This window comes from Tachyglossus aculeatus, chromosome X5 (assembly GCF_015852505.1).
Source record: "Tachyglossus aculeatus isolate mTacAcu1 chromosome X5, mTacAcu1.pri, whole genome shotgun sequence".
NCBI classification, from domain to species: domain Eukaryota; kingdom Metazoa; phylum Chordata; class Mammalia; order Monotremata; family Tachyglossidae; genus Tachyglossus; species Tachyglossus aculeatus.
In genome coordinates this window covers 5104016-5122803 of record NC_052097.1, presented here as the reverse complement: position 1 = coordinate 5122803, position 18788 = coordinate 5104016, and the positions used below count along the sequence as shown (strand labels likewise).

At 46.7% G+C, this 18788-nt stretch overlaps 1 protein-coding gene across 3 annotated transcripts in view; it reads left to right on the top strand.

Moving 5' to 3' along the window:
* WDFY3 (WD repeat and FYVE domain containing 3) overlaps positions 1-18788 on the top strand; it is a 226385-nt gene that overhangs the window by 190936 nt on the left and 16661 nt on the right. For all 3 annotated transcript variants that reach the window (XM_038769261.1, XM_038769260.1, XM_038769259.1), the window contains 9 exons: positions 497-645; positions 2683-2803; positions 4332-4417; positions 4898-4978; positions 6346-6400; positions 6812-6931; positions 8932-9049; positions 11020-11126; positions 12483-12636. In XM_038769261.1, the coding sequence (XP_038625189.1) occupies positions 497-645; positions 2683-2803; positions 4332-4417; positions 4898-4978; positions 6346-6400; positions 6812-6931; positions 8932-9049; positions 11020-11126; positions 12483-12636 (991 nt within the window). The remainder of the gene's footprint in view (positions 1-496; positions 646-2682; positions 2804-4331; positions 4418-4897; positions 4979-6345; positions 6401-6811; positions 6932-8931; positions 9050-11019; positions 11127-12482; positions 12637-18788) is intronic.

The following is an 18788-nucleotide window of genomic DNA, read 5'->3' as shown; positions in this document are numbered from 1 at the left end:
AATAAAAAGAGACCTCCTGAACCCCCATAAAACCATCGGCAGATGTATCCGCTGCAGGGTGATGTGACTTGCCAGGCCCCAACAAATCTCTTTGCCTCATTTTGCTTTTTGTTTCATCTTTCATGATCCAGCGCCGAGCAGAATTTATGGACATTTCCAAGAGGCCTTCCCTGACTATGCCCTCACTTCCCCATTTGAACCCTTCCTTCAGGGTCACCCATTCACTTGGGTCTATCTCCCCTAAGGACTTTGAAATTCACCCCCTCCCCCAGATCCCCAGCATTTATGTATTGATCCATCTGTCTCCCTGTGTGGTCTGTAAATTCCTTGTGGGCAGGGATCATGTCTACCAACTGTGTTGTACCGTACTTTCCCCAGCGCTTAGTACAGTAGGGCTACACACAGTAAGTGCTCAAAAACCCCACTGATTGATTGGTTGACCAAGAGGGTTAAGAAAACATTTTTGCCTTGCTCAAGCTCTTTGCTCTGCCCACAGATCCAACACATGTATCGCTGTGCTCGCGTCCAAGGTCTGGACACGAGTGAGGGATTGCTCCTCTTCGGGAAAGAGCATTTCTACGTGATCGATGGCTTCACCATGACGGCCACCAGGGAGATACGTGACATCGAGACCCTTCCCCCCAAGTGAGTAGACTCGGGGAGGGTGGAGACGTACGTGATCGGCACCTGATGGGAGATACTTGGCTCAATTGGTTTGGAAGAGAAACTGACCAGTAGTTTGGAAAGGAACAGACAGATGATTTCAGTACCAAAATGGATCATCTTAGGGCATTTGACTCGGCAACAGTTACCGCAGCCAACATTCAGTTATCCAGGATTTGGCCATAGAGCTTTTTTTTTTTTTTTTTTACAGATTTCCAGAGTCATCAGACTGACTTTGTCCATCACTTCATCCTCCCCTGCTTTAATTCTGCCCTCTCACCTGCCCGGCAACAGTACTTCACCATCCTTATTGACTCCCATGTTTATTGCCCAAGACAGCTGTTTCAGACTTTTAGCTCCACCCTCAAGTCCCTTACCCCACTTGCCCTCCCCCTCTCCGCCGCTTCTAGTAATGGTGGTATTTGTTAAGCGTTTACTCTGTGCCAAAAACTATACTACGCCCTGGGGTAGATAAAAGATAATCAGTTCAGACTCAGTTTAATGGCTGTTTCAGATTTTTAACTCCACCCTCATTTCCCCCCCCCACATCTAATAATAGCGGTATTTGTTAAGCATTTACTATTTACCAAACACTGTACTGTGCACTGGGGTAGATAAAAGATAATCAGTTCAGACTCAGTTTCTGTTCCATCTGAGGCTCACAGTCCAAGTAGAAGGGAGTAGGGTTTAATCCCCATTTAACAGATGAGGAAACTGAGGCATAGAGAATCAGCATGGCCTAGTGGCTAGAGCATGGGCCTGGGAGTCAGAAGGTCCTGGGTTCTAATTCCGGCACCACCACTTATCTCCTGGGTGACCCTGGGCAAGTCACTTAACTTCTCGGGGCCTCAGTTACCTCATCTGTGAAATGGGGATTAATACTGTGAGCGCTATGCGGGATATGGACTGTGTCTAACCTGGTTAGCTTGTATCTTTCCCAGCACTTCGTACAGTGCCTGACACATAAGTGCTCAACAAATACTATTTAAAAAAAAAAGTGACTTAAGGCACAGAGAAGTTAGTCACACAGCTGGCAATATGGCAGAAGGTTTAAAACCCACGTCCTCTGACCCCCATGCCTGTGATCTTTCCACTAGGACAATCTCTTGCCCCTAATGACCTGGCCACATACCTGGTTGATAAAACTGAAATTATTAGAGATAATCCCCTGAAAGTCTTCCCTACTCCTTTACAGTCTCCTCTTCCAGCCCCCTCATTGACTCTCCCATCCTTCCCAGCAATATCTCAAGAGGATGTTCTACCTTCAGATTCTCAAATTCTACCGTCTCCACCTGTGCTTTTGACCATATCCCTCATTACCTTATCAAAGCCATACTCCGGTCCCGACCCCCATCTTCAACCACTGTCTTTTCAGTGGCTCCTTTCCCACTGCTTTCAAGCATTCCCACGTCTCCCCTGTCTATAAAATCCCTCCCTTGAACCCACAGCTCCTTCCAGCCATCACGTCACCTGAAATGCCCCCAGAGGGGCTTCCGGGGGATTGAAGAGTTGACCAGCCGTTTGGTCGGAACACCGAACACCTGATCCTCACTTCACGGGTGACCGGAAAGACCCACAGGGAGTGAAGCTTGTGCTCAGTCAGTCAGGCAGTCAAACTTGTCCTCTAGACCGTAAGCTTACTGTGAGCAGGAATATGTCTGTTTATTGTTCTATTGTACTCTCCCAAATACTTAGTACTGTGTGCATAACACTGTGCTGAGCGCTTGGGAGAGTACAATATAGCAATATAACAGACACATTCCCTGCCCACAGTGAGCCCTGATTCAGTCCCTGTGGCCTCTTTGAGTGGGACCGAATCAGGGGTCTGAGCTGCGGAAGCCCTTTTCCCTGAATTACTCCTAGCGTCATAGTTGCCTGCTTTGTCCAAAGGTGGATTCTTCCAGGAGTATCTGAATTCCTATAGTTGGCTTCCCTCTTAGCAAATCTTGCAAGCATTCTTTAGTGCCACCTCTTGATCTGATCACAATGTATTCATCCTTTTTTTTTAAATTCCCATAGCATGCATGAGCCTATCATTCCCAGAGGTGCCAGACAGGGTCCCAGCCAGCTCAAGAGGACGTGCAGCATATTTGCATATGAGGACATCAAGGAAGTACACAAAAGGAGGTATCTACTGCAGGTGGGTCAACTTTCAGTAATGGAGACTTCCACCCCATCATATACAGTAAGCTCCTGTTACCGTGTTTAAGTTTTCTTCATCATTTGTTAGCATCCCAAAGAGAAACCGTGGGTGAGTTATTTCTTGGGTACAACGAAAACAGGTATTCACGCTATCCTTATGAGGGCCAACTTTTTCATTGAGTGGTGGGTAGAAAGTGTAGGTGGGGAATAATAATGATGATGATGACGATAATATTTGTTAAGCACTTACTATGTGCCAAGTACTGTTCTAAGCACTGGGGGAGATACAAGTTAATCATATTGGACACAGTCCCTGTCTCACCTACAGTTAAAAGTCTAAGTAGGAAGGAGGACAGGTATCGATTCCCCATTTTACAGATGAGGAAACAGTCCCAGAGAAGTGAAGTGACTTGCCAAAGGTCACACAGCAGACAAGTGGCAGTGCCGGGATTAGGACCCAGGTCCTTTATTTTTTTACCTATTTATTTATATTAATGTCAGTCTCCCCCTCTAGACTGTGAGCTCATTGTGGGCAAGAATGTGTCTGTGTTATACTGAACTCTCTCAAGTGCTTAATACAGTGCTTTGCCCACAGTAAGTGCTCAATGAATATGACTGAATGTCCGCTGACCCCCGGGCCCGTGCTCTTTCTGCTAGGCCACACTAAGGTCAGAATGGAGCTTGGGAGTGGCAGGCAGGCTGGTGGAGAGCTAAGTGGTGGGAAAGATAGGATTTGGGAATTCCATTCAGTCCAGTTTAAAAGTCATAAGTCTTTCCAGCAGCATGAGTTGGGAGGCACTGAAAGAACAGATAGAGCACGGGCTTGGAGCCACAAGGACCTGGGTTATAATCCTGACTCTGCCACTTGTTCGCGTATGACCTTGGCCAAGTCACTTAACCTCTCTGTGCCTCAGTTCCCTCATCTGTAAAATGGGGATTACGGCTTTGAGCTCCATGTGGGGACATTGATTGTGTCCAACCTGATTAGCTTGTATCTACCCCAACGCTTAATACAGTGCCTGCCCCACAGGAAGTGCTTAAGAAATACCATAAAAATAAAATTAAATTGAAAAGCCACTAGTAGGTGTTCTGGAAGACCATTAACAAGCGTTTATTAGAACTCAGTGTTGACTTAAGATCATAGTCTATTGAGGGGGGTTATTATTATTAACAATGATAATAATAAAATGTTGGTATTTGTCAAGTGCTTACTGGGTATCAAGCACTTAATTAAGTTCTAGGGTAGATATAAGATAATCAGGTCTCACATGTGTCTCACATTCTAAGTAGAAGGGAGAACAGGTCTTGAATCCCCATTTTGTAGATGAGGTAGCTGAAGCCCAGAGAAGTTCAGTGGCTTGCCCAAAGTGTAACAAGTGCAGACAAGTGGCAGGACCGGGTTCATGATAATTAGGGACTAGTTTGTCGATTCTGAAACTTGTAATTTCAAAGGAACGCATCAGTGCTTTCCCAGTGTAGTTGTGAAAGTTCCCTTATTGTTACGCCTCACTCTTTTGTCTTTGCAGCCAATCGCTGTCGAGGTTTTCTCAGGAGATGGACGGAATTACCTTCTCGCTTTTCAGAAAGGAGTTCGGAACAAAGTCTATCAAAGGTCAGGTCGAGTTGTCCCCTCGAAGCAATTTGTGCTCAAGCTGGGTTGGGGTAGAGCCAGTTTGGGACTCGGCAAAACTGCCCTAAGGAAACAAACCCACTGAAGCTTTGCCATGTAGATGAGTGAATAGTCCCGTGTGAAGAAAGCCTTTATTTTCCACCGTGGCTTTTCCATACGGCTCACGGCTCGCTCTGGCGGCTTGCCACTCAGGAGAAGCCTGGATTTCCTCGTTCACTTGGCTTTTCCCAAAGGGACGAGAGCTCAGGACACAGACGCAGAGAAGACCGTCATTTTAACCTTGCCAGCGCAGATGCCAATAACGCTTTCTTCCACATTCCTTTCCCTCCCCTTAGGCACTGGCACATTGAGGCTACTATTGGGCTGCACGCGGGGGTAAGGGACGGTTACCTGAGGAGTTCGGCTGACCGAATGTCGGCCTCAAGTGTGGATAAATGTCAGTCGTTTTTTTCCCCTCCCCAGGTTTCTGGCCGTGGTGCCTTCTCTGACCGACAGTTCGGAGTCAGTGTCCGGACAGCGACCGAACACCAGTGTGGAACAAGGGTAGGTACAGCTTGCTTCTCAAACACAGTCCCGTCCTTTTATTGCCTGATGATCCACTGCCTTCTGATAGGTTTAAAAAAAAAAAAAGCGGGGTGGCCCTCTAGAGAGGCAGTGTGGCCTAGTGGAAATAGCACAGCACTGAGAGTCAGGAGCCCTGGGTTCTAGTTGGGGAAGCAGCCTAGCTTAGTGGAAAGAGCCCAGGCTTGGGAGTCAGAGGACTTGGGTTCTAATTCCGGCACCACCACTTGTCTGCTGTGTGACCTTGGGCAAGCCACTTAACTTTCCTGTGCCTCAGTTACCTCATATGTAAAATGGGGATTAAGACTGTGCACCCCAAGTGGGACATCCTGATTGCCTTTTAACTACCCCAGTGCTTGGTACTTTGTAAGTGCTTAACAAATACCATAATAATTAACTTGTATCCACTTCAGTGCTTAGAACAGTGCTTAGCACACAGTAAACGCTTAACAGTACCATAATAATTACTGTGATTATTAGTTCTGGCTCCACTGCATGTCTGAAGTGTGACTTTAGGTGAGTCGCTTGACTATTCTGGCACCAGTTTTATCATCTGTAAAATGGAGACCCCATGGGACAGGAAGTGGGTTTGATCTGATTATGTATCTATGTCATTGCTTAGCACAGTGATTGGCACATAGGAAGTACTTAAAGAATACCTTTTTATTAATACTGTTATTGGTAACAGTATGAAATATTATTTTTGTTATCAGTGTTGGAGACAGCCTAAGATGGTTTATAAATTTGTTAAAACAATTTAGTCTATGGAAATGTAGAACTCAAAGGTTCTCCCATACTGCAGAGATGTTTGATGCGTTCAAGGAGAGCACCTCTGAATTAGGTTCAAAATGGGAAACCTTGAGGGTAGAAATTGTGTCTGCTAACTCTGCGGTATTCTCCCAAGCTATTAAGTAAGATGTTTTGCACAAAGTAGTTGCTCAGTGAATCAATCGATGGTATTTATTGAGAGTTTACTGTGTGCAGAACACTGTTCTAATATAAAAGTCAGGCAGGCCAAATTCAGTCCCTATCCCACATGGGGCTCACAGTCTAATCTGGAGAAAGGACAGGTATTGAATCCCCTTTGAAGTTGAAGAAACTAAGGCCCTGAGAAGTTAAGTGACTTGCCTAACGTCAAGCAGCAGGCCAGTGGCGGAGCCAGGATTAGAACCTAGGTCCTCTGACTCCAAGGCTGGTGCTTTAAACAACTAAGCTGCTTCATATGTCATGCGCCTATTTCTCATTTTTATTAAGAACTCTGAACTGAGCAGCTCATTTGGAATAGAGAGGGCTCCCCTGGGTGTTCTCCAGTGCCAAATGCTTGGATTCATCTCGTGTCTCTCTCTTAGGTCTGGATTGCTCAGCACTTTAGTAGGAGAGAAGTCTGTGACCCAGAGGTGGGAGGTAAGACTAGTGAAAATGAATGGGTTTGTCTTAAAAGTGAATGATGAAATATTATGCAGAGATGCAGCCACCAAACGAGCGGTTTAATTATGATTGAGCAGCTACAACCTGGGTAATATCCTCTGGTGGGGATGGGGTGGGGGTGTTTCTACAGCGGAGAGGATTCTACTGTTTCTTCGTTGACCAGGGAAATGTCCAGGACATGGGGCCTCAGCAGACCGCCTTGTTCTAGTCTGCCTTGGGCTCGGTTCTGGCCCGCTGTCCCAGAGAGAATGGTGATTTGTTCATTCAGTCATATTTATTGGGTGCTTACCATATGCAGATCACTGTACTAGGCACAGTAGAACGATAAACAGATGTGTTCCCTGCCTACAATGAGCTTACAGTCTGTGCCTGTGTGTCTTTGTCAAGCGAGGAGAAATCAGCAATTTCCAGTACCTAATGCACTTGAACACTTTGGCGGGCAGATCCTACAACGACCTCATGCAGTATCCTGTCTTCCCGTGGATCCTCGCAGACTATGACTCAGAGGTAGGTCTCGACAGCTTCCCAAGAGGCTGTGCATGTCTTTTTTTTCTTTAAAAAAAAAGAAAAAGAAAAAGTATTTGTTAAGCGCTTACTGTGTGCCAGGCACTGTACTAAGCACTGGGATAGATACAAGGATAATCAGGTGGGACAGTCCACGACCCACAGTGGTGCTCAGCGTCTTCATCCCCATTTTCAGATGAGGGGACTGAGGCCCAGAGAAGTCGTGACTTGCCCAAGGTCACACAGCAGATAAGGGGCAGAACCGGGATTAGAACCCAGGTCTTCTTACTTCCAGGCCCAGGCTCTTTCCATTAGGCTACGCTGCTTCTAGCCTCCGAGCCACGTCTTCAAAGTGCATCAGAGGCTGATCTAATTTTGTTTGGGTTCCACCACTTTGTCCCGCTGCCAGTGGGGGAGGACGGGTTTCCGACTAAGCAGAGGATCAGCATTTAGAACAGTGCTTGGCACGGAGTAAGCGGTTAAAAAATGCCATAATTATTATTAATTATTATAGCACCCCAATTCAGGGCGCCCTCAACTACCAGGAAAAGCTGCGGGTGCACTTGTACATGTAGAAATTAGAGTAGCCAAATTATTTTCCCCCAGAATTCACAGCACATTACAAAACACAGTATTCAGGCACGACTGTGGTTAAACCCTGGGCATGGCAGTGGTTTTGAGTGTCATTTCCCACGGTCATCTTAGCCTCAGTTTCCCAGTAGTCGGCAGAGAAATGAATTGCATTGAATTGCATTGAAACGCACTGAATTGTGGTCATCATGCCTTGCATATGGGAGCGAATGTTATTTTGGAGGAAAGATTATTCCTTGTTAGTCCGAAGGCAGTCAAGAAGCAGTGTGGCCAGTTGGAAAGGGCAGAGGACTTGGTTTCTAGTCCAGGCCCCGCCACTTGTCTGCTGCGTGACCTCGGGCAGATCACTTTACTTCTCTGAAATAGGGGATTCAATGCCTGTGTTCCTTCCTACTTAGACTGTGAGCTACATGTGGGACCGGATAATAATAATACTGGCATTTGTTAAGCGCTTACCATGTGGAAAGCACTTTTCTAAGCGCTGGGGAGGATACAAGGTGATCAGGTTGTCCCACGGGGGGCTCACAGTCTTAATCCCCGTTTTACTGAGGCACAGAGAAGTTAAGTGACTTGCCCAAAATCACACAGCTGACAATTGGCGGAGCTGGGATTTGAACCCATGACCGGATGGCCTTGTATCTACCCCAGCGCTTAGTACAGTGCTTGGCACAAAGTAAGCACTCAGCAAATGCCACAAGTATCATCATTAATGTGCCCTGATAGTTCAGTGGAAAGTCGAGACCAGTATGAGACTCAGAACGTGAAGTTAAGTGAATATTATCTGCCCTTTCTCCTTTTGCCTCTAAATGGCAGAGGGGCGTGCCAAAGACAAGCCAAGGAGAAGGAGCTGAGGGTGAAGTGTTGGAGGCAGGGGGATTGGTTGGGGGTGGGACTTAAATGATCCCAACTGGATCTTCCACCTTGGTTAGGGGAGTGTTGCTTATGTTCAGGAGGGAAGACAAGCCCATCAAAGGAAGAGTTCACCGTGGGGCCAACCACTGAACTCATGGCCTAGTGGATAGAGTATGGGCCTGGGAATCAGAAGGTCATGGGTTCTAATTCCGGCTCCGGCACTTGACTGCAGTGTGACCTTGGACAAGTCACTTCTCTGTGCCTCAGTTACCTCATCTGTAAAATGGGGATTGAAACTGTGAGCCCCACATAGGACAGGGACTGTGTCCAACTCAATTTGCCCATATCCACCCCAGCGCCTGGCACATTGTAAGCACTTTACAAATACTATTATTATTATCATTATTATTATTATTATTATTAATAACAGTCCAGTAGCTTTTACCCCCTGAGAGCCTAATGAATTGTATGAGGGACAGCCCCAGACAGAATAATTCTGGGACAGGTCCATGTGTTCTAAAAGGGCCTGAGATTTTGGATGTGTCTCCTGTGTGTTTTAGGAAGTGGATCTTACTAACCCGAAGACGTTCAGGAACCTGGCCAAGCCAATGGGAGCCCAAACGGATGAACGATTAGCTCAGTATAAGAAGCGGTACAAAGACTGGGAGGACCCTAATGGTGAGTAAGGGGCTCACCCCCCACACCCCTAATTAAAATAGCTGCAAAAGAAGACCATTAAGAGTAGTAATTCCCTCTAGACATAAGTTCATTTTGGGCGGGGCATGCACCCACTAATTCTGTTGTATTGTACTGTCCCAAGCTCTTAGTACAGTGCTCTGCAAGTAGTCAGCCTTCAGTAAATATCATTGATTGATAGTCATTAGAGCATTTATTGAAAGCCCACTTGGGGCGGTGCACTGTACTAGGCGCTTGGCAGTCCAGAACAACACAGTGACACGTTCCCCGCCAACAAGGAGTTTGTCCTCAAATGGAGAGAGGCACTTGAAAAAAAATATTTACAACAATAATGGTCCAAATCATTCAGTTGAGCAGATGTGTCCTACAGTGTTGGCTGCTTTTGGAAATGGCCCAGGAGAAGCACTGTCATTGGTTTGGAAAGAGGAAGCCGTCGAGCATCCTCCTCCCTGTGGGTGTGGTGGCCGACCTCTGGGGGCTCATCAGCTCTGGGGGTGGGCGCCGCGGCCCCCGTGAGCGGTAAGGGTGGAGATTTGGAAGCAGCTTTGGCGAAGGTGCAAATCCCACGGTCCCATTGGGCTGCCAGCCCTGGGGGCGAATCCAGGAGGGCAGGTTTTCTCCTCGGCGCCAAAGAAAGACCGGGCTGATGGGTTTTATGACAATTCCTATAATTAGTCGAGGGCTGTGGGGAGTCTGAATCTCAGATGAGAAGCGGCATGGCCTAGTGGAAAGAGCACAGGCTTGGGAGTCAGAGGACATGGGTTCTAATCCCGGTTCCACCACTTGTCTGCCGTGTGACCTGGGAGAAGTCACTTCGCTTCTCTGTGCCTCAGTTAAATCATATGTAAAATGGGGATTAAGACTGTGAAACCTTTGTGGGACAGGGACCATGTCCAACCTGATTACCTGTATCTACCCCAGCGCTTAGAATGGTGCTTGGCACATAGTTAGCACTCAACTAATATCATAATTATTCTTCTCATTATTAGATGCCATTTTTCACCCAATCAGACTGGGGGGCATTTAGTATGCGTGGCTCCAGTTGGCTATCCCAGAACCTCCCCAAATTGTCTGGCTGTAATTTTAATCAATACCACGATAACAAGAGCTATTATTACTGACCAGGGTAGAGGCCATTTCAGAGAAATTTCTCCTTGAACATTACAGCAGTCTATGACTGAAGCCCAACCCCGTCTGTTAAATGGTCTTCTCTCCAACACTTTCAGTTCAACTTAATTAGAATCTCAAGGCACTTCTTGACCACTTAAAATGCTCTTTCCCAGGCTTTCAAAATAATCGACTACAAGTCCCAAACTTGCTACCATTCTCATTCTCTCCTTATCTCTGCAGATGGACTTTTGACCAGAAACAATATAATAAAATAACAGAAAAGAAAAAGAAGTCTTTGGAAAAATCCATAGGCAACAGTTCAGAGAAATATCTGAGTGCTGAGCCATTAATGGCACATGATAGAAAGTGGGTCTTGGTTAAAACTGTGCTTTAGTAGAAGGCAAAGTAACCATTAGGTGATAGTGATTTCAAGAAGCCTCAAAACATGAGCCATTTGTGGGCAGGGATTGTCTCTGTTTCTGAATTGTACTTTCCAAGCACTTAGTACAGTGTTCTGCACACAGTAAGCGCTCAGTAAATACGATTGAATTAATGAAATTGCTAAGCGTGTGGTGTTGGTGGGGAGGGGGGATCAGCCACTGGATTATATGTGGGGGAGGGAAATTACTGCCAAAACATGAGAGAGCAGTGTCAAATCATAAACGTTGGCTGGGTTTTGTAGTGGAAACAAAAACCACAACAGCAAAAACCATAAATGCTCAGTTTAGCTGTCTCTCTGTCGTCTCGGTCATCCCAGTCTCCCAGGCAGTTAAGTGTCTCAGTTGTCGGCCTGCTTTCCCTCTCTATTTCCCTTTCATTCATGCCAAAATCTGTCTTCCCAGGAGAGACGCCGGCTTACCATTACGGAACCCATTACTCGTCCGCAATGATAGTGGCCTCTTATCTTGTCCGGATGGAGCCCTTTACCCAGATATTCCTGCGGCTACAGGTAAGGAGGAGCCAACCTGTGGGGCCCTGTTGGAGAAGTAGCCTGGCTTAGTGGATGGAGCACAAGCGTGGGAATCAGAAGGACCTGGGTTCTAATTCTTGGCTCCGCTGCATGTCCTTGGGCAAGTCACTTCAGTTCTCTGAGCCTCAGTTACCTCATGGGTAAAATGGGGACTGAGAGTGTGAGTCCAATGTGGGACAGGGACTGTGTCCAACCGGATTGATTAACTTGTATCTACCCCAACGCTTAGAACAGTGCTTGGCATGTAGTACACACTTAAAGAAGTACTATAATTATTATTATCATTATTATTATTACTAGTAGTAGTATTATAAGCAAGAAGAGGCACGGGGAAACTCTGATAGTGACATCAGGGTCACCGTCTCCTCCGAGAGGCCTTCTTCCCCTCTTAAGCCCTCTTTTTCCCGGCTGTCGTCTACGCACTTTGGTCTGTGACCTTTGGACATTTGATATTCGCCCCATCTCCTGACCCCACAGCCCTTAGGTACATACCTTTAGTTTATATATTATAAATTACTTATTTATTCATATCAATGTCTGTCTCCCCGCCTCTAGACTGTAAGTTCGCTGTGGGAAGAGAAAGTGCTGATTCTGTGGAATAATACCTTTTCAAGCACTTAGTACAGTGCTCTGCATTTAGTAAGCGCTCAGTAAATATCATTGATTGGTTAAGGAAATCAAATGATCTAGAAACAATTGATCTTTGGTCCCACCTCAGAAAACCAGCCCTGATTCAATGAGCAGAGTTACAGGGGTCTCTTTCCCCCCAAAAAAACCCACCTCCTCTCTGGAAGACCTTAGTGTGTTTGAGCGCGTAGCAGGTTGAACGTCCAGTCACCCAAATATTTATATAGGCCGGGATGTTTTCCAGCAGCCAAGAACTGAAATGAGGAGCTCTTGGCTTTTTTTGTTCAATATTTTCTTAGACGGTGACCGTCTGCAGGTCTCAGAATGCTCAGACTCTCCAGGCCAGTAGTTCAACTACCCGCCTCTCCCTCCTCCCCTCCTCCAAAAAGACTAATATTTGGAGGGCTGATTTTTCAAACGCCTTTGTGTTCACACTTTGGGTCCACACAACTCTCTCGGAGAAGAAACGGAGTGGCCCTTGAGGGAGCCGGGGAGGGGCGCCCGCCTAAAGAAAGGAGCTTATTTTTCTCTTCCTCGACAGAGTGTTTATTTTCGCTGCTTGGGCCGCGGAGGGTGGCAAGCGAAACGCCACCGAACTGGCGGACCCGGAGGTTTCTGGGAAGCCTCTGTTGTACCACGGCGGGTTGTGTGGGGTAAGGAGATGACTCTGTTGCTCTCTCTCCCTCCCTCTCTCCCTTTGTCCCCCAGGGTGGCCACTTTGACCTGGCAGACCGAATGTTTCACAGTGTGCGCGAGGCCTGGTATTCCGCATCAAAGCACAACATGGCAGATGTGAAAGAGCTCATCCCGGAGTTCTTCTACCTCCCGGAGTTCCTGCTCAACTCCAACAACTTTGATCTAGGTATGTGCACATCTCCCCAGCGGGCTCTTGGGGGTGACGGCAGGGCGGGGAAGGCCGGGAAAGGAGGGAAGGGACGTTTATTTTCCTCTCCCCTTCCCCTCATCCCGTGGCAATGGTCAGACCCTGGGCTTCGGATTGGCCTCCCAGAGGTGTCTTCCAGCCACAGAAAGAGGGAAGTAACGAAAAGAGCTTGACTGTGGGGTCACAGTCAAGGCAACATCTCCTCCCAGAGGTCCTCCCCTTTCCTCTTCTCCCACTCCCTTCTGCGTCACCCTGGCTGTCTCCCTTTATTCATCCCCACTCCCAGCCCCACAGTACTTACGTACATATCTGTAATTTATTTATTTCTATTAATGTCTGCCTCCCCCTCTAGACTGTAAGCTCATTGTGGGCAGGGAGTGTGCGTGTTTATTTTTAAATCGTGCTCTCCCAAGTACTTAAGTACAGTGCTCTGCACACGGTGAGTACTCAGTAAAGAGCTGAGAGCTGAGAGCTCTCCTGCTGAGAGCTCACCTCCTACAGGAGGCCTTCCCAGACTGAGCCCCTTCCTTCCTCTCCCCCTCGTCCCCCTCTCCATCCCCCCATCTTACCTCCCTCCCTTCCCCACAGCACCTGTATATATGTATATATGTTTGTACATATTTTTTTTTACTCTATTTATTTAATTTATTTGTACATATCTATTCTATTTATTTTATTTTGTTAGTATGTTTGGTCTCTGTCTCCCCCTTTTAGACTGTGAGCCCACTGTTGGGTAGGGACTGTCTCTATATGTTGCCAATTTGTACTTCCCAAGGGCTTAGTACAGTGCTCTGCACATAGTAAGCGCTCGGTAAATACGATTGATGATGATGATGATGATAAATACGATTGAATGAATGAATGATCCACAAGGCCCTGGAGAGACTGCATAAGCCATTCTTATTCTGTCTGATACAGCCCTCCCACACGGAGCTCATTCAGTGCCAGGAAAGCGGACACGAATAGGCCTTATCTTTAGCATGGGCCTGGAAGTCAGAAGGACTTGGGTTCTAATCCCGGCTCTGCCACTTGTCTGCTGTGCGACCTGGGGGGATGTCACTTCATTTCTGGGCCTCAAAATAGGGATTAAGAGTGCGAGCCCCAAGTGGGACACGGACTGTGTCCAGCCTGATTAACTTGGATCTATCCCAGTGCTTAGGACAGTGTCTGCCACCATAAAAATAAAAAAAACACACAGTCATTTTCGTAGCAGCGTGGCTCAGTGGAAAGAGCCTGGGCTTTGGAGTCGGAGGTCATAGGTTCAAATCCCGGCTCCGCCAATTGTCACCTGTGTGACTTTGGGCAAGTCACTTAACTTCTCTGGGCCTCAGTTCCCTCATCTGTAAAATGGGGATGAAGACTGTGAGCCCCCAGTGGGGCAACCTGATCACCTTGTAACCTCCCCAGTGCACAAAAAAGTGTTGTGCACATAGTAAGCACTTAATAAATGCCATCATTATTATTATTATTATAGCTGGTGGGACCAGAGGCCACTCAAAAACAAAAGCCGGGCACTTAGTAAATACTTAACACATACCATTTTTTTAAAAAAGAATAGGTACAAACATCTATTAAATGAGGTCGGGAGTGCTTCCCCATCCTAATCATTTTTGTTTAGAACCTAACCTTGCCCAGGAACTTCAGACAGTTTCCCCCGGAGTGGAATAGTAACTTATCCAAGGAGCTTATGCTGGACCAGGAGTCATTTGACCTCTTCAGATCAGAGCTTAGAGTTGGGGAGATTCCCCTGCTCCAAACTGAAGCAGTGTGACCTATTTTTTTTTAATGGCATTTATTAAGCGCTTACTATGTGCAAAGCACTGTTCTAAGCGCTGGATAAAGCCCAGGCCTGGAAGTCAGAAGGGGTCTAGTATCGGCTCCACCACTCATCTGCTGTGTAACCCTGAGGAAGCCACTTCGCTTCTCTGTGCCTCAGTTCCCTCATCTGGAAAATGGGGATTAAGACTCGGAGCCCCACGTGGGACATGGAATGTGTCCAACCTGATTAGCTTGGATCTCACCTCAGCACTCAATACATTCATTTATTCAGTCAGTCGTATTATTGAGCACTTAACTATGTGCGGAGTACTGTACTAAGCACCTGGGGAAGTAAAATGCAGTAATAAACAGTGACATTCCCTGCCCACAACGAGTTTACGGCCTAGAGGTGGGTAGACAGACATTAATACAAACAATTAAAATTATAGTACAATGCTTGGAAACATAGTCATCAGTTAACAAAAACCGTAGAAAAAAGTTAATAGTCATTTTCCTAGTTGGTGGGACCAGAAGCCACTCAAAAACAAAAACCAGCACCAGGCCCGCCAAACAGCTAGTGACCAGCTCAAGCACGGGACAATCTTTGTGAGGGAAGAATGGTAGGGGGACTGCCAGTCAGAGGAGAACCTCCCCACAAGTGCTTAGTACAGTGCTCTGCACAGAGGAAGTGCTCAATAAATTTAACTGATTGATCAGTAGCATCGTCTTCAAATATGGAGGACAGCAGTCTTTATGCACTGTACTAAGCACTCGGGTAAATACAAGCTAATCAGGTTGGACACCGCCCATGTCCCATATGGGGCTCTTGCTCTTAATCCCCATTTTACAGATGGGGTAACTGAGGCCCGGAGAAGTGAAGTGATGTGCCCAAGGTCACACAGCAGACATGTGGCAGAGCTGGGATTGGAACCCATGACCTTCTGACTCCCAGGCCTGGGCTCTATAAATTAGGCCACACCGATTGATGGATTGATCAACCCATCCATTTATTGAGCACTTACTGTGTGCAGGGCACTGTACTAAGCGCTTGGGGAAGGACAGTGTAACCGAGTCCCAAGGCTTTGGGACATACTCGCCCACTAGGCTACGCTGCCCGTTTGTGGCTCTTTTGCTTTCTGACCCTCAGTGACGCACCTCTCACTTGTTCCATTGTTTCCCCGGAACTGAAAAGTCCAAAACGAAGATGGAAAAATTCAAATGCTGTCAGTCAATCAGTGCTTGGCACATAGTAAGCACTTAACAAATACCATCATTATTAGTATTATTATTTCTTGAGCCCTTACTTGGCACAGAGCACTTTACTAAGCACCTGGGAAAGTACAGTATAAAAGAGTTGGTGGACGCATTCCCCACCCATGACGAGTTTACAGTGTAGAGGGGGAGAGAGACAGTAATACAAATAAATACATTAGGGATGTGGACATAAGTACTTTCGAGGTGGTGGTGTGAATAAAGGGAGCAAATCCAAGTTCAAGGGTGGTGCAGAAAGGAGATGGAGAAGAGACTTAGTCAAGATATCTTCAGGATATGTGCGTTCAGTAAGGCTTTGAAGGCTGGAAGAGTGATCATCCGTTAGACATGAAAAGGGGAGGGCATTCCCAGTCAGAGACAGATGTGAGCAAGAGGTCGGTGGCGAGATAGACAAAATGGAGGCACAGTGAGTAGGTTGGCATTAGAGGAGTGAAATGTGAGGAGTATAGTAGGAAAGCAGTGAGGTGAGGTAGGAGGGGATGAGGTGATTGAGAGCTTTAAAGATCCTTTCCCACTCTGAAATACAGTTTGGTTTGGCTCCAGACTCTTATTTCACCTAAAGGCAGCTCTCTGGAGAGGGTGGGTGGGTGATTCATCTGAGGGGAAGCTGCCTACTTCCCGACGTTCCCTAGAGGGAAACGTGACACGTGGAACAGGGCCGTTATTCACAAAGAACGCCCAGTCTCGGCACATTCTTCCCACCCCAGTCCCACTTGGATTTGGAGGCGGTCAGGGAGGCTGCCCCTGAAAATCAGGCCTGGGTTGAGAAGCTCCTCACAGCCCACCTTGAACTACAGGCGACCCTTGAGAAGAGACATTGTATGGTGTGGAATTCTGGGATAAACAGCCAGATTTAGGAAGGTCCATCACCTGGGCATTTTGTCTCTTGTTCAGGAAAAAGCAAGGAAGCTCATGGAAACGGGAAAGGGATACTTGTCTATAAGCTAGATTGGGTAAGAGATAGGAAGCAGTGTTGCCTAGTGGAAAGAGCCCCGGCCTGGAGTCAGAGGATCTGGGTTCTAATCTTAGCTCCGCCACTCGCCGTCTGGTTAAGCAACATTGGGCAAGACACTTAATTTCTCTGTGCCTCCGTTTCCTCATCTGTAAAATGGAAATTCAGTACCCGTTCGCCCTCCTGCTCAGACTGTGAGCCCTATGTGGACAGGAACTGTGTCCAACTGATTATTTTTTATCTACCCCCGTACTTAGAACTGTTCTTGACACACAGTAACTCCTTAACAAATACCACCATTACTTAGAGACCTGGGTTCTAATCCAGACTGTGCCATTTGCCTGCTGGGTCCTTTTTAACTTTTCTAATGCCTCGGTTTCCTCATCTAATAATGATAATCATAATGGTGGTATTTAAGTGCTTCCTATGTGCCAGGCACTGTACTAAGCACTGGGATGGATGCAGGCAAATCAGGTAGGACCCATTCCCTCTCCCATTTGGGGTTCACAGTCAATCTCCATTTTACAGATGAGGTAACTGAGGCCTCAGAGAAGTAAAGTGACTTGCCCCATGGTCACACAGCAGACAGTTGGTGGAGCCGAGATTAGAACCCAGGTCCTTCTGATTCCCAGGCCCATGCTCTATCCACCAGGCCATACTGCTTATGAAAAGTGGGGGTGAAATGCCTGTTATCCCCCTTTCTTAGACTGTGAGCCCGCTTTTGAATGGAGACTACCCAACCTGATTACTTTGTGTCTGGCACATAGTGAGCGCTTAACAAATACCACAGTTATTATGAGCGTTAATTCCCACAATCCTCCCTGTTGTCATTTTCCATGGTTTTGTTTTGGTTTTAGTGGTATTTATTCAGTGCATACCATATTCCAGGCACTGTTCTAAGTGCTGGGGTAGGTACAAGGTAATCAAGTTGGACGTAGTCCGTGTCCCCTCGTGGGGCTCACAGTCTTAATCCCCATTTTAAAGGTGAGGGAACTGAGGCACAAGAAGAATTAGGAGTGTGGTACTAGGCGCTTCCTCTCCCCAAATAATAATAATAATGATGATGATGATGGTATTTGTTAAGTGCTTACTATGTGCCAGGCACTGTGACAGTGACAGAGCCAGGACTTGAAGTCCTTCTGTCACATGCTCTACCCACTAGATCATGCTGCTTCATGGTTCCTCTGAGGAATACATTTCAAGGTGTCAAAAGACTGAAGCCCACGTTCTTCCATCGTTAACCATCAGTGGTATTTATTGAGCAGTTACTGTGTGCAGAGCACTGTACTAAGCACTCAGGAGAGGACAATATAACAGGGTTGGTAGACTCGTTCCCTGCCCACAACGAGCCATCCTCTGAGCCAGCATGCGTGATTGAGCTTTTTGTGAGTGTATTTAAGTGTCTGTGTGTTTTTTCTTCACTAGTGTTTTGAGTGAGTATTTCCCTTTGATCAGGAAAACTGATTTCTGAGTCTTAGAACTCCACGGTCAGCGAGGTCAGGACAAAATGACAACAGTGAAAGAATCAGTCCCTAGTTTTCGTTTTCTGGACGTGGCCAACACCACGTGATCAGAAATGTGCAAACGAGTCTCCCGAGCAAATGTCTCCTAAACGTGTTTGTACGCGGCCGACTGCTGTTTAAAGTCGGGGGGCCAGGGCCCCCGAAGTCGACATCTGGAACTATTAAAGGTGGCTTTGTTTGTACAGCCAGGGATATATTATTTCTGACAACATTAACGCTCATTATTACCCAAAAAAAACCACCTTCAGATCAAAGAGGCCCCCAACTCTTGAAAGATTGTTCAAACAAGAAGTCTTTTTACACAGATGGCTTGTGTTGTTCAATTTGCTTTTCTACAAAAGGTCTCGCTTGCACATGGCTTTCGTCCTGGTTTTATAGAGAGATTGGGAGGTTCAGTGTTTTTAATTTAATATTCATGGTAAGCCCTTCATGATGTTGGTGATGTAATAATTAGTATGGTGTTTAAGTGCTTACTATGTGCCAATCACTTTTTTTAAATGCTGTTTGTTAAACACTGTGCTAAGCACTGGGGTAGATACAAGGTAATCAGGTCGGACGTAGTCCCTGACCCGGACTGTGTCCGGCCCGTTGGTCTTCTATCTTGTTGTCTGTCTCCCCCTTCTAGA